Source organism: Priceomyces carsonii, assembly GCF_900007245.1.
Source record: "Priceomyces carsonii strain CBS4050 genome assembly, scaffold: Debaryomyces_carsonii_scaffold_5, whole genome shotgun sequence".
Classification (NCBI taxonomy): Eukaryota; Fungi; Ascomycota; class Pichiomycetes; order Serinales; family Debaryomycetaceae; genus Priceomyces; species Priceomyces carsonii.
In genome coordinates, this window is record NW_026946678.1 from 1,308,167 (window position 1) to 1,321,930 (window position 13,764).

A 13,764-nucleotide genomic window follows, 5' to 3' on the forward strand; every position below is an offset into this window, starting at 1 on the left:
CTCGAAAAGTTAAATGCGAGCATCATCAATAAATTATGAGGACACATAAGGATGTTCCTAATACTTATGCCTATATAAGTACATAACTACCAGCCAAATGTTTCCGTATGAAGAAAAATTTCTTCAATAAAAGCCTTATTTATATCATTATTGAATATATGAGCCTGTAACCTTGATACGGACTTACTGACTTCACATCTCATGGAGTCACTACCAGAGCTTGCAATGAAGTTCCTCCTCAATAGCATAGATCGGGAAACAATATTCATTACTGAAGGCTTAAAATAATGAATGCTAACAAAAGGCAGGATCTTTTCTGTTGGACTTCCTACGATCTCTAAGTCAGCTTTCATTGGATCCTTCTCTTTCTCTATGTTGTGCTCTTCTTTTTCTTCGGGCCGAGTTACGTAGATATCAACAGAAATAAAACCATCTAGCACATCGATGCATCTATTGAGCTCGCTCGCAATCCAATCCAAGTCTGAACGGTGACGGATAATCCAGATGAAGTGTATATTTCTTAGCGGAAGGGTAATATTTTCATTCTTTGATTGCGAAAACGTATTAGCCATATATGATAGGAAGGGTAACGTAGCTGAGACACCACTTCCAGTGCAAATTAAAATAACGTTTTCAAAAGCTGTAACATCCCTAGAGCATCCACCGTACGGACCATCAATGTAAACTTTTTTAGGCACTTGGCTATTTTCATCAAGCTGATTAAACAAATCTCTCGTCAAGCCCTTCTTAGGCACAATGATGAATTTCATTTCGTTCTGATCTTCACTTGGAATGGAGCTTATCGAAAATGGATGATTATCTATGAATTTCTTTCCAATAAACCTTAGAAAACAGTGCTGCCCTGGGGACCACTTTAGGCTTCCCTTTGTATTATCAATGACAATTTCGTATGAATTGTAATTAATCTTTCGAAGGAGAGCCCTTCTTGGTCTCATGAATAAACTGTTAGGTCTGAATGCCGTCTTCACCAAAATTCTGTAAATGATTTGGGTAGCCCAAAATGCTAAAGCACCCCACATATAATCGTCGCAACCCAAGCTCTTATCTATGTGCCAAATCAAGGTGCCAAAGTATGCAATTCCACATAGCCAATGAAGATGAAGAAAGCCTTCATAAAGTATATTCCGGATGCAAGCCTTTGATGCAATACATAGCCAACCTAATAATACTAATGGTGCTATGCCTGTCCTGTAATAAACATTAGTTGAGTACTGTACATGTAAATTCTTTGCACCACCTTCATGTAAACTTTGGTATATAAAGGGGATAGTATGGATGATAGACAAGATAAATGCACATACTCCCACATATTGATGATGCGTGTTTAATTTCTCATAGCTAATGCCCGTCAACAAGGTAACTACATTCGATTTTCCTGATAAAACATAGATAAAAGGAGTCAAAGCAGTAGCCATAATACCTGATCTAACAGCTAATGGCGGTGATCCAAAACCAGCACAGTCTCTGTACCAAAAATGTGGAACTAAGCAATAGCAAAACAAATATAAAGAGCTGGCGAAATAAAACAAGCTCGAACCCAAGGACGGAGGTAAAGAGGTGAAATAACGTATTTTTCTAGGGACCTGCTTATAGCCTAAGTATCTCAGATATGACATTATTACATCTAATAATGATCCAAACCATGTAAGACTTCTCCCTTGTTTATAAGCTCTGTCTCTATATCTATACCACAAAGATTTTACCGTTGCAAGGAATATTACAACGACACCAAAGTAAACCGTATATTTACCATAACTTGTTTGGTCAGCCCACGGTATCTCTTTCTGCAGAAGCAGCATTGCTGCCATGTATTCCTTCTTATCCATGTCTTTAAGGCAATCCATGCCTTCATAAGACACTGACCTTTTGAAAAAGCCCATAGTATAAGTGTTTTACTAACTACAAGTAAACAGAAAGATATTTTACAACGATTTCATCCTTATATATATATTTCAAGACGTGTGAGCAAATTTAGTTATCTAAAACGAATAGGAAATATGCTCATTCTAATGTTCAGTAGAGAAAATTATTCTGTCCCAAAATGGAAATGATTTTCGTCGAAGACGATTGCAAAAAAATTAAAAAAAAAAAAAACGACATGTATGACTAAATAGTATCTAAAGAAAAGACGAAAATGTCTTGCATCAATCTTTTCGTGTAAATGAAGAAGTACCAATATTACCTTTCGTACACATATCTCTGAAAACACCGTTTTCGTTGCAATACAAGTTCCATGGTGTGTCAAACTCTATTACAGTTCCTTTATCGAGCACCATGATTCGATCATAGTTCAAAATCGTGTTTAATCTATGAGCGATACAAAGTATGGTACATTGACTGAATGCTTCAGCAATGGTTTTTTGAATAATCAGGTCTGTTTCATAGTCGACCAGAGAGGTTGCCTCATCTAAAATTAATATTTTGTTGTTTCGAACTAGAGCTCTTGCAAAAGAAAGTAATTGCTTTTCTCCTAGCGAGTAATTTGTGCCTTCGTCTTCAACTTTATAGTCTAAGTCAAATTTACTCAGAGAATTTGCCGAGTCCACGTCATCGAGTAAGTTTACTTCTTTCAATGCTTTCAACAATTTATCATCACTACTTTGCCCAAACGGATCCAAATTTCGACGTATATCACCTTTAAATAAAACTGGATCTTGTGGAATGATTGATAATTTGATCCTTAGATCCTGTAATCCTATCTTCGAGATATCGATACCATCTATATATATAGTACCCTTTGCTAACTCAACAAGACGAAAAAGGGTTACCATTATTGATGATTTTCCTGCTCCAGTCCTCCCGCAAATACCAATTTTTTCTCTAGGTTTGATATTTACATTGACGTCCTTGAGCACCATCGGAAGACCTGTCCTGTATGTCATACTGACATTGGAAAACTCAATGGCGCCATTTTCAGGCCAATCTGTGCGTGGTTCGTTGGGTGCAATTTTATATGGGTTCTCCTGAATCAATTCCATCGCGTACTCATTAAGCCTTTCAACAGAATTCATCTGGTTCTCGAGTTGTGTAATTGCTCTCATCAATGTGTTTAGCTGATTAGAAATTTGGATGACGTAAGAAAGAAGTAAACCTACTGAAGAAGCCCCTATGTTGAAAACAGAGAAAACACATAAGAATGAGATAATGAGTGCGAATATGGTTGATATGACAGTAAGTTGAACCGCTAACCATCTTTGATTAGTTATTGTTAGGAAGTAAGCTTCATTCATATTATTGATCGCTTTGCTTAACTTCGTTAAAAACAAATCTTCGACATTGTAAATCTTTAAAGTGTGACGACCATTGAGTAGTTCCCCAATACCAGAATACACGTAAGAACGCTGTACGGATTCTAACCTTTTTATCTCCCTCGATGATGCTTGATAGAAACTTGAAATAGATATGAATGCAAAAGCTAAAAACGGGACAGATATTGCAAACCACGGAAGATAAATTATACACATGATTAATGTTCCAATCACCATTGATAAAATATAGCTCAGCAATCTCATCTGGTTTCCCATTTCATTATCTACAACTTCTGTATCTCTTGAGAAACGATTGAGAATTCTTCCGATTGGCGTCGTATCAATGTACAGCATAGGCGTATGAAGAACTCTTCTAATGCCCATAAGATGAAACTTCAAGGCTGCTTTGTTATTCAAACTTACGATACTCAATAGCTCAGCTACTAAGAAAACACAAGTTAGAAGTGAAAACATCACGTATAGACCGATGTAGAAACTGTTCGGCCTTAAAGAGAATTTTTGATCAACCCAAAATGACAACCAAACGTTGGAAAAAAGTTGACAAAATACAGCACACAGAGTGGCAGTTAGGTACACAAGTATCCACACCATAGGATTAAGTTTTCCAGATCCAAACTTCATAAAGTTTTTGTAGACTTTAAATGGAATCCTGTTGACACCTCTTTTTTCCTTTCCAATTAATTGTGCATTTTTAGAATCCTCCATATTGCTTATAGGTAACTCATTCGTTGTTGCTTTTTCATCATCTTTTTCATCATCATCATCTTCTTCGTCATCATTTTCTTCTTCTATATCTTCTATGTTTTCTGATGTGTCAGTAGTAGTCTCTGTTTCATTAAATGTCATTAATTGAGAAAACGCTTTGTTCCGCTCTTTGAGTACTTGTAAAGAGCCCACGTCTAAAGTTCCGTCATTGTTAATGAATACTATCCTATCAGCAGAACCTATTAATGATAATTGGTGAGTAGCAAGCACTCTTGTTTTGTCAGAGAGATAATCCAAAATACACTTTTGAACGATAATTCTGCCAACCCTAGAATCAACAGCACTCAAGACATCATCCATTAAAATGATGTCTCTGTTTTCATACGCAGCTCTAGCTAGGTTTACCCTTGCTTTCTGGCCTCCTGACAATGTTATACCTCTTTCGCCGATTTCTGTTAAATCCCCTGCTGCGAAGTTTTTGAAATCTTCTTCAAGACAACATGCCCTAATAACATTTCGATATTTCTCCTCTTCGAACGAAGACCCAAATGTTATGTTCTCTCTGACTGTGGCATTTTGAATCCATGGTTGATCACAAAAGAGTAAACTACCATTAATGCGGACTTTGCCAGAACTACTTTTCAAATAACCCGAAAAGGCATTAAGTAAAGTGGTCTTTCCACATCCAACTGGCCCCGTTATCACTATGAATTCTCCCTTACGGATATCGAAATTAATGTGATGTAGTCCCGTAAAACCATTAGATTCGTCATTTTCAGGTAAAGTATCATCATAAGTTTCCCACATAAATTCGCCATCTTTAATTTCAATTGCAACCTTCATGTCTAGAGAAGATTTGCTGCTTCTCTTGCTAGAAACAACTGTCGGAATTTCATCATTATGCTCAATTTCTTCACATGTTAAAAACTTGCTAATTCTTTTAATTCCCAAGTATGCATCAGCAGAGGCGGACAGAACGACTGGGAGAATATAAATTTGTTGAGCTAAAAGATTGAACAAAGAGAGTGAAGCAAAAATACCGGAAATATTACCTACATCAGAGATTGCATACAACACAAGAAAGGAGACCATTGAAACGATATTGGAAAATGACAAGGCTCCTGCCATTACGAAATTCCTTAGGGCTTGAACCTTAAGGACATTGTGCATCTCTTTCTTTCGTGCGGTTTCTATTTCATTGAAATACGGATCTTCCCAAGAGTAGTATTTGATCATTCTTAAATTGTTCAATACTTCTTGGATGTAACCAATCCTTTTGTCTGTAAAAATATTAGCAATTCTTCTAAACTTGACCATCTTTTTGGTACAGATAAATAGAAATACTAAAAAGCAAATCATTAGTGCAATGCCAACAAGTGCCGAAACACCTATGTTAACGAGAAGAATGACCAATGCTATGACAAATGTAATAGGAAATGTAGCCAAATTATTAAAGAAGCCTAATGCAGAATCTATTCTTGAGATATCAGTTCCTATCATTGACATTATCTTACCAGTTGGGTACAAGTGTTTTGAAGACTCACTCAATCGGAAAGATTTTTCAGCGATATCCTTAATCAAAACAGCTCTTGCTTTTGCCCCAACAGTCATACTTTTCTGAAAACTATGGTTCTGTAATATCCCTGTTATAAATATCATGACTGCTGTTCCTATAGCGTAACCAACCCCTTTGCCCGCAGATTTTTCAGCTCCCCCTGTTCTCAGTTCAACAAACTCAATCAAATGCCTAGAAAGAAGGGGGTTTAATGAAGCTGCTGAACTCGCTATAGCTAAGTATGTAAATGCCAACCCATATTCAAGCTTGAATGTGTCAATGATTGATAAAATATAAACATTTGTAATGGAAAGCTTGCCGTTGAATTTATGTTGAAGTTGTGCAACCAGACCTTTATATTTCAAGTACATTGATTGAACCGTAATGTCTTCTGTCAACAGAAAGAGATCTTCGGGTTCTAATGTACGCAAATAACCTACTTTCAATATGGGATTAATCCACCAGAAGAAGATTTTGGATAATATGTTGGCACGGCTTTCTGGAAAGGGTCTTCTTTCATCCTGCAATGGTACTGGAGGAACTTTCTTCAGTAGGAGAAACGAAAACATACGTTTTTGTTTCTTTAGCTGATCAGCTTCATCATCTTTAGTCATTTCAATTAATCTTGCCAATGTCTATTATTTCTTTCATTGCAGGCAATCTCTTGCAATATATAGGGCCGTTGAGTTAATGTGAATTTGATGGCATCCATCGGAAATAGCTGCGGATATTATGCACGTCATGTGAAAGCTTTCTGTCCCTTTTAAAAATAGCGGAGCGCTCTTCAGCTCCGACGTAAAAAAAACACCGGTGCGTAGACCTACCTTTATATGTACACTATAATAATTTTTCGCTGCGACTTTATCGTATCGTGGCGTCACATGGTCTTGGCGCAAACTCGGCTTTATATATACCCTTCTAAATTGTGCTTACATATATCTCCTCAAATTGATACTAACTTATTAGGTATACTAATTCCAAGCAGTAGGGAAGTTATTTCACCGTTATTTATGTTTATTCTTATTGGAACATTTTCTCGCTTGACAAGCGTCGTAACGCGAAGCTGATACTTGCAATACTGCAATATACGACCGAAGTGAAAAGAAAAAACCCCATTTTACAACTGAAGATATGGGTCCCTGTAAAGTCTCCAAAGTATTTCTTGATATTTACGGGAAAACTGTCGTCTGATGGGAATATATATTTAGATAGCAAGACTAACCAATCTTTTCTATTATTATTTCTATTATTATATCTTTCAATGGGCGCTCGTAACCAGAACGTGGTTCCAATTTTAAAGATTTGTTAAAAAGCCCGCTGTTTCCTTCGTTAAACCCACACAGCTACAAATTATAGAATTGTAAACTTAACATTATACCTTTTGACTCTAAAACGGGTCATAAGCTACAACAGCTGATATACGTCATCGTACAATTTACGGTTGCAAAGGCTGTCGGTGCTTCGGAGCTAACCACAACTTCGTTTAAATTTTCACTCCTTGAAGTATAGTCAAAAGAACTAGTTTCGAGACTTCAGGTCGACAGTTCTGGCTAAACGCCTATTTGAATGATGTACAAACTATTTAAGTATGGAAACAAGCAATGGACCTTATCGAAGAGAGGTTTGGTCTTGATATTCTTTTTAGTGGCTTCTTTGTTGGTAAGTTACCTGTATTTATCTTACAATAGTGACGACCTTTATTATCAACCTCTTACAGGAGGGCTCACGAACAATCAGGGAACAAATCATTTACCAAAGGAGAAGCACAAGCATAAACAGAAAGGTCCTGTTAATGCAAAACACTATCTAATTCAGAAACTTCATGAGGAGTCTGGAATCTCTGATGTTAGAAGCAAAGACTTTCACTCAACAGTTTATGATGAAATATTCAAGGGCCATAATCTTGAAGGGCTTTTAGGTAAATTATCGTTTAACGAGAGATGTGATTTGTATTTCAAAAATTTATATGCTAAAGATGAAAATTGGAAACTTGATCCAAATCAAGACTTGCCGTTAGATTACCGAATGGAGTTTGATTGGGATCCATTTAGATTGAAAGTCATGGACTCCGCAAAAGAAGAATTTGCTAATGAGAAAGGCATCAAGAAAGAGCAGGTTGACGAGGTTGATCCTGAATTCGAAAGTCTTATTAGATCTAAACATCAAGCGTTCTTGGATAAGACAAAGCGCGTTGAGCAAAATATAATAGATTACATTTCTCATCTTCGAATTTTCAACAAATGTTATATCACATCTGATGACGGTAGACAGTTAAATGCTGTTAATTCTCACGTCAAGAAACAGAAGAGCCTTATAAAATATCTAGAAAATGGTGGTTCCAATCTTGAGAAGGATAGCTTCACGTTCAGCTATACAGAGGCTGAAAAAAAATTCAAAACAGATGGAATTCTCAATTGCGATAATTTGCAATCAAGGATTTATCCATGGTTGTCTACTAGCTATCCTGTTTTTGAAAGATGGGATGGAACAAAGTACTTCACAATTCCCCAAATGAAAGATTTCATTAACGACGAAAAAGTTTTTGAACCCACAAATAGTGATGCCAGAAATGGAAGAGGTATCGCAAAGCTGCATCCCAAGTCTTATGGAAGCGAATCTTGCTTTTTCAATAAATATAAAAATGCAATGAATGGCAAGGGAATTGTAATGTCAATTGGTGACAAACATGTTACAGAAGCTGTCAAACTAATTAGATTATTAAGAGCCCTCGGAAACATTTATCCAATTCAAGTCGTATATTACGATAATCTTTCAAATGAATCTAAACAAAGGCTCATTAAAGCGGCCAGAGAAGGTTTAAAAAAATTTCCTAAATCATACGACAAGGTTAAGCATCTTTTTCCACAAAATGAACAAGCAAAAGGATTACCAGTTCAAGAACTCTGGTTTGTAAATGTGTACAATGTTGTTCATTCTCACTACAGAAACAAATTCAATAAATTTGGGAATAAATTCTTAGCTACAATGTTCAACTCCTTTGAGGAATATATCTTGGTAGATGCGGATACCGTCTTGTTGAAAAATCCAGAGTTCTTTTTCAATTTGAAAGGATATAAGGAAACTGGGGCCTTTTTTTACAAAGACAGAACCTCCATTGAATTTAGACCCAAAGCAGATGTTGCCTTTTTCAAAAAGTTGAGTCCATCTTTAGTCGATTCAGCTGTTTTTGACATACCCATAATGACAAATTATACAATGGGACGTGAATTTTTTGATGGCATGTTTCAATACATGGAAAGTGGGCTTGTTGTGATTGACAGAAATCAGCATTTCAATGCTATTTTAATGATGATTCAACTCAATTTCTTCAAACCCGTGACAGGAAGGATTCATGGAGATAAGGAAATTTTCTTTTTAGCTTTTGCAGCAGATGGAGATGAGAGGTATCATTTTGATAAGTTTTTCGCAGCAGCAGTTGGTGAAGCAACTCCCACTGAGTACATGAAAAAAGATAATGGAACACCAAAGCGTGCGAAAGAAATTTGTTCTTGCCATCCTGGCCATTTGAATGAAGAAGACAATGGGGAAACAATAGCATGGTTGAATTCTGGCTTCAGATTTTGTGGGAAGGCAGATGAAGTAAATTATGAAGAAGAGTTCAAACATAAAAGTAGATTTAAACATTTGAAGGTTAAAACAGACCTAGAAAAATTATTTAAGGATCCTTTAAGATTAAAGAATGCTATTATCCCACCTTTCAATCGAAAAACTGATACTTTACATGAAAATGATAGCCAAGAACCTAAGGAAGGCTGGAGGATGGATTCCGGTTATTGTAAGTCATATCTTTGGTGTGCATACTCCAGTATTGGCGGTAAGAAAGGTAACGATGACAATACTCTTGAGGGCCAATTTTTTAGTTTCGGAAAACCTTTCGTTGAGCTTTCCAATTATCTCGGCGACGTATGGAATAGTGCGTAAACGTCACTTTTAGAGAGTGACTAGCAATTTTTTTTCAAGAATGATGAAAATCATTTGAAGATGCATTCATATTCCTTAACATATTTGGAATACATATTTAATATAAGAGAGCATATAATAATTACTACTATTCTATTATACAGGACATATTCCGAAAAATAAGTAATCAGAATATCCGCGCTGGTCAAAGGCCTACACTACGTTGTTCCGAATCTCGATAATTTTAATACATTAAATTAGCTAGCATTAGGAAGTAAAATTTATATTTATACGTGTTCAACTTCTGGCTTAACATCATCAGTAAGACCAACTTCTTGTGCGAAGGTCGTTGTGGGCTTCCACTTTGCTGAATTACGTGGGTTAGATTCTTCCATCATACGATCAACTTGTTCAAGTGATAATCCTTTGGTTTCTGGAACCAAAAAGTAAGCGTAAAGGATACATGTACCACATAAAGCTCCCCAGATGAAGAAAACTTTCGAACCTAAATTACCTTCATCCGAACCAACCATATAAGGAGTAATGACTGCAATGATACAGTTCCAGAACCAGTTGGAAGCAGTGGATAATGCAACACCTCTTGAACGGATAGGTAATGGGAAAATTTCACCGATGACAACCCAAGCACCTGGACCCCATGTTGATGCAAAGAAGAAAATATAGATACAGATGAAGGAAATCACAGCTTTCATGGCGTTAAGGTTATTTGGTGCAGCAGTTCCAATTATAGCTGCAATGAGCTCACAAACGAACATTCCAACAGCTCCCCATATCAATATAGTACGACGACCGTATCTTTCAATTGTGTAGAAAGATATTGGTGTAGAGCAAACGTTAACCAAAGTTGTAATTAAACTTATCAAGAATGGGTTGCTGATCGTTCCCAACTGCTGGAAAAATGTTGTACCGAAGTAGAAAATGAAGTTAATACCAGTAAATTGTTGCATCATTTGCAAAAACACTCCTAAGATGGTTCTCCTAAGATTACCTGCTGGATTTCTAAGACCACCAGTGAAACATGCAAACCAAGAATCGAAGTAATTATCCTGTGGAATAAGTTTTTTTTCAATTTCATTATTAGCAACTATTTCTGCCAATTCATCAGTAATATAGTCGCTATCTTCTGGCTGTCCACGAAGTCTCGAAAGAACATTTCTGGCCTTGTTAAGATTGTCCTTTTTAACGTAGTAACGAGGCGATTCTGGGAGTAAGAAAAGACCGACTCCTAAGATGAGAGCCCAAAGCATTTGGAGAGCTATTGGTATTCTATATGAGGCACTGGTAGTATAGTCCTGAGTACCGTAATCAACACATGATGCTAAAAGAAGACCAATGGTGACACAGAATTGGTAGCCTGAAACTAAAGCACCACGAATCTTCCTTGGTGCAATTTCTGACATGTAAAGGATGATAATAGCAGAAATGAAACCAACACCAAAACCTGAAACTAAACGACCAGCAACCAATAACCCAAGGGATGAAGAAGCGGTTTGAAGAATATCACCGACGATAAATACCAAGCATCCAACAATAATCGTGACTCTACGACCGAAGAAGTCAGCAAGATCACCTGCCATAAGCGATCCAAAAAACGTACCTGCAGAAAGAATACTGGTAATAAGGGATTTTTTCCATGCCGTAAGATCAGCTTTACCTCCATCGAATTCTTGTAAGAAATAATTCATACCCATGACTCCACTGATATAACCAGAATCATAACCAAAGAAAATACCACCAAAGGCAGAGAAAGCACACATAAAGTAGGCCCTCATAGTGACTGGTGCTTCAACACGGTCAGTGTCTGCTGTACCAACTAATTCATTTTCATGTTGTATAACTGGAGTCTCTGACTCAACAACCTTAGCGGATATTTCCTCACTTGAAGACATTGTGAGATTATTGTAATATAGATCAGAAGAGAAAGAAAGGAGGATTTTATCGTCTATTTATATTAGAAAACAAAATGGGATGCCATGAGGAATATCCCAATAGTCCGCACCAGCGGCTGACCCCATGTAATCTGGAACAATTCGATGTGGTTAGTCCGTTTGTTTTCATGCACCAGCTGTTCCCCACAAATTTCATGACTAGCTTACATTTACCCCACAGGCGTCTCAAACAATTACAGCGATCTCGTTTTTTTCTTCCCACAATAAACTCGTCTCGAGAACAAAGATTTCTCTAAATAATATTCTGCGCGGCGGACAGCCCTGCGCGGCTCAAATAAATATTCCGCCCTGGAATGATACACGATTTCGTTCACCTATTGTGATGAGATCTCTAGGTCTCTTCAAGACATGTACCTTCATTATAGAACTAAGGATGGTGTGAAGGTACCCAAGGTCATAAATCTTGCCAAGCTTCTGAAAAGGCATGGTGTCATTCTTGGAAGGGACGAGTAGTTCTGACTTACGGAAAATTATTTTTTATCGCAAAAACTCATTCCGAGGAAAAGAGTACAACAAGATAATTCTATTGGCCGGGCTCCCAATTCCGTCCCAAAATTGATGAATGCTGGAGAATTATGAACAAGAAATTTCCAAACACGGCGAGTCACTTTTGTAGAGCGGAGAAAATTGGATAAAGTGGAATAATTGTAACAAGATCGGTAGCTATGGAGAATATCCGACAGAGGGGGATCCAAAAAATATCTTACGTGTCTGGAAGTTGCTATGATAATACATTGAATCAGAAAAAAAGATGAGATTGATATACTTGGCCTCTGGTCCAAAGACATTTCAATCACCTATGATGTAGCACATCAAACTTTTTTTTATGTGGAGACCAAGGACGCGTGACTTTTACAATGGAAATATGGCCCGGCCAAGACTTGGTATACCAAGACACGCTAAAGTAATTGTACAATACTAATGTGCCTGACGATTATATCCCTCATTTCCCCAGCCCATGCAAAGGTTAGGATAAAAGTTTGATAATGTAATTGGAGCCGCGAGTCAGTAGAAGTGGAAATGGAATTTGGATAGTATACATGACGTATATTAAATTTCTACAATGGCCAACAAACAAGATACTATTCTGCATCCATAGAACGGAAAAAAGAGTCCGCTCCTGCTATAATGGCATCTTCTGTTGGGCGAAGCTCCCATTTGAAAGTACGATAAGCCTTTTCTGCCAGGAGATACTTCTTAGGAAGATAATCGCGGACTTCACGAAGGATGGGCAAAAACATTGCACAGAAATTTATAATAAAAGAAGGGATTTCAGAGTGCGGCAAATTGTCTGAATACTTTTTGGGGATTCGAAAGCGAAGTATATCTGCTATTCCCATTAAAGACAAACAATTGCTACGTGTACATAAAATGAAACGTTGACTTTTCGCCGCTGGCTCTGTCATTGCTTCCAAATGATATTTGGCAACGTCTCTGACGTCGATCACAGATAATGTAATCTTTGGACAACCTCTTTTGAGGGTACCATCTGTCAATACTTGCAAGAAATTAAACGTTCCCGAGTTTACTTTCTTATCTTTTATTATCGAAGGACCGAAGATCGCCAGAGGATTCATCACCGCAAGTTCTAATGGCTGTTCTGAATTTTGATTCTGATCCCCATTAATGAATTCCCAAGCACTTTTCTCAGCAATGGTTTTCGACAAAATATAAGCATTTAAACCTTTCAGGCATTCCGTCCAATCGTTTTCATCAAGTAGTTTATCATTCGATCCTTTTGCAAAAGCAACTGATGCTGAGGATGATGTCAAGACAACTCTTTTAACTTTCTTTTTCTGTGAAAGCTTTAAAACTCTAAGTACACCTTTTTTTGCCGGTTGGATCAAATCGTCCGGATCTTTAGTAGCTGATTTAGGAACTGGAGAAGCTACATGTAGTACATAATCGCAACCGTCGATTGCCTCTTCCCATCCGTCATCTGAGGATAAATCTGCAACGTATACTTGCAAGTTTAGCTTTGGAAACGAGAGACCACTACGCTCCGAAAAATCCTCTATCAATTCAATTTTTTTTTCAGTACTACGAACTGTGGTTCGAACCTCATATCCTCTCTCGAGTAATTGGTATACACAATGACTACCAACGAAACCTGAGCCCCCTGAAACGAGAACAACTGTCATTAATTTATATATATGCTGAAGTCAACAATTCCTGATTGATGATGTCAGGTAGTAAATTTTTAGCTTATAAGCAAAGGTTAATTTTAACGGGGTTTCTTGAGCTTTATATAAGTATTTTTCTACCTTACGCGACAATAGTTGCCTCCCTGGGCTTGCTATAAACAACCGTTTTATCTCTAGGC

General features: G+C 37.2%; 5 protein-coding genes across 5 annotated transcripts; 1 reads left to right on the top strand and 4 right to left on the bottom strand.

The window, feature by feature from the left end:
* Positions 1–86: 86 nt before the first annotated feature.
* PRCAT00005012001 (putative ferric-chelate reductase) lies at positions 87–1,901 on the bottom strand (the record flags this gene model as incomplete). The annotated part of the gene is made up of 1 exon (XM_062955052.1): positions 87–1,901. The coding sequence occupies one exon, from the start codon at positions 1,899–1,901 to the stop codon at positions 87–89; it is 1,815 nt and encodes a 604-aa protein (XP_062811694.1).
* Positions 1,902–2,165: 264 nt separating this feature from the next.
* On the bottom strand, positions 2,166–6,164 carry PRCAT00005013001 (uncharacterized protein; the record flags this gene model as incomplete). The annotated part of the gene is made up of 1 exon (XM_062955053.1): positions 2,166–6,164. The coding sequence occupies one exon, from the start codon at positions 6,162–6,164 to the stop codon at positions 2,166–2,168; it is 3,999 nt and encodes a 1,332-aa protein (XP_062811695.1).
* A 952-nt stretch (positions 6,165–7,116) lies between these two features.
* On the top strand, positions 7,117–9,492 carry PRCAT00005014001 (alpha-mannosyltransferase; the record flags this gene model as incomplete). The annotated part of the gene is made up of 1 exon (XM_062955055.1): positions 7,117–9,492. The coding sequence occupies one exon, from the start codon at positions 7,117–7,119 to the stop codon at positions 9,490–9,492; it is 2,376 nt and encodes a 791-aa protein (XP_062811696.1).
* A 266-nt stretch (positions 9,493–9,758) lies between these two features.
* HGT12 (Hgt12p) lies at positions 9,759–11,381 on the bottom strand (the record flags this gene model as incomplete). The annotated part of the gene is made up of 1 exon (XM_062955056.1): positions 9,759–11,381. The coding sequence occupies one exon, from the start codon at positions 11,379–11,381 to the stop codon at positions 9,759–9,761; it is 1,623 nt and encodes a 540-aa protein (XP_062811697.1).
* Positions 11,382–12,523: 1,142 nt separating this feature from the next.
* Positions 12,524–13,582, bottom strand: PRCAT00005016001 (uncharacterized protein; the record flags this gene model as incomplete). The annotated part of the gene is made up of 1 exon (XM_062955057.1): positions 12,524–13,582. One exon carries the CDS (start codon positions 13,580–13,582, stop codon positions 12,524–12,526), a length of 1,059 nt encoding a protein of 352 aa, XP_062811698.1.
* Between the last annotated feature and the right edge of the window lie 182 nt (positions 13,583–13,764).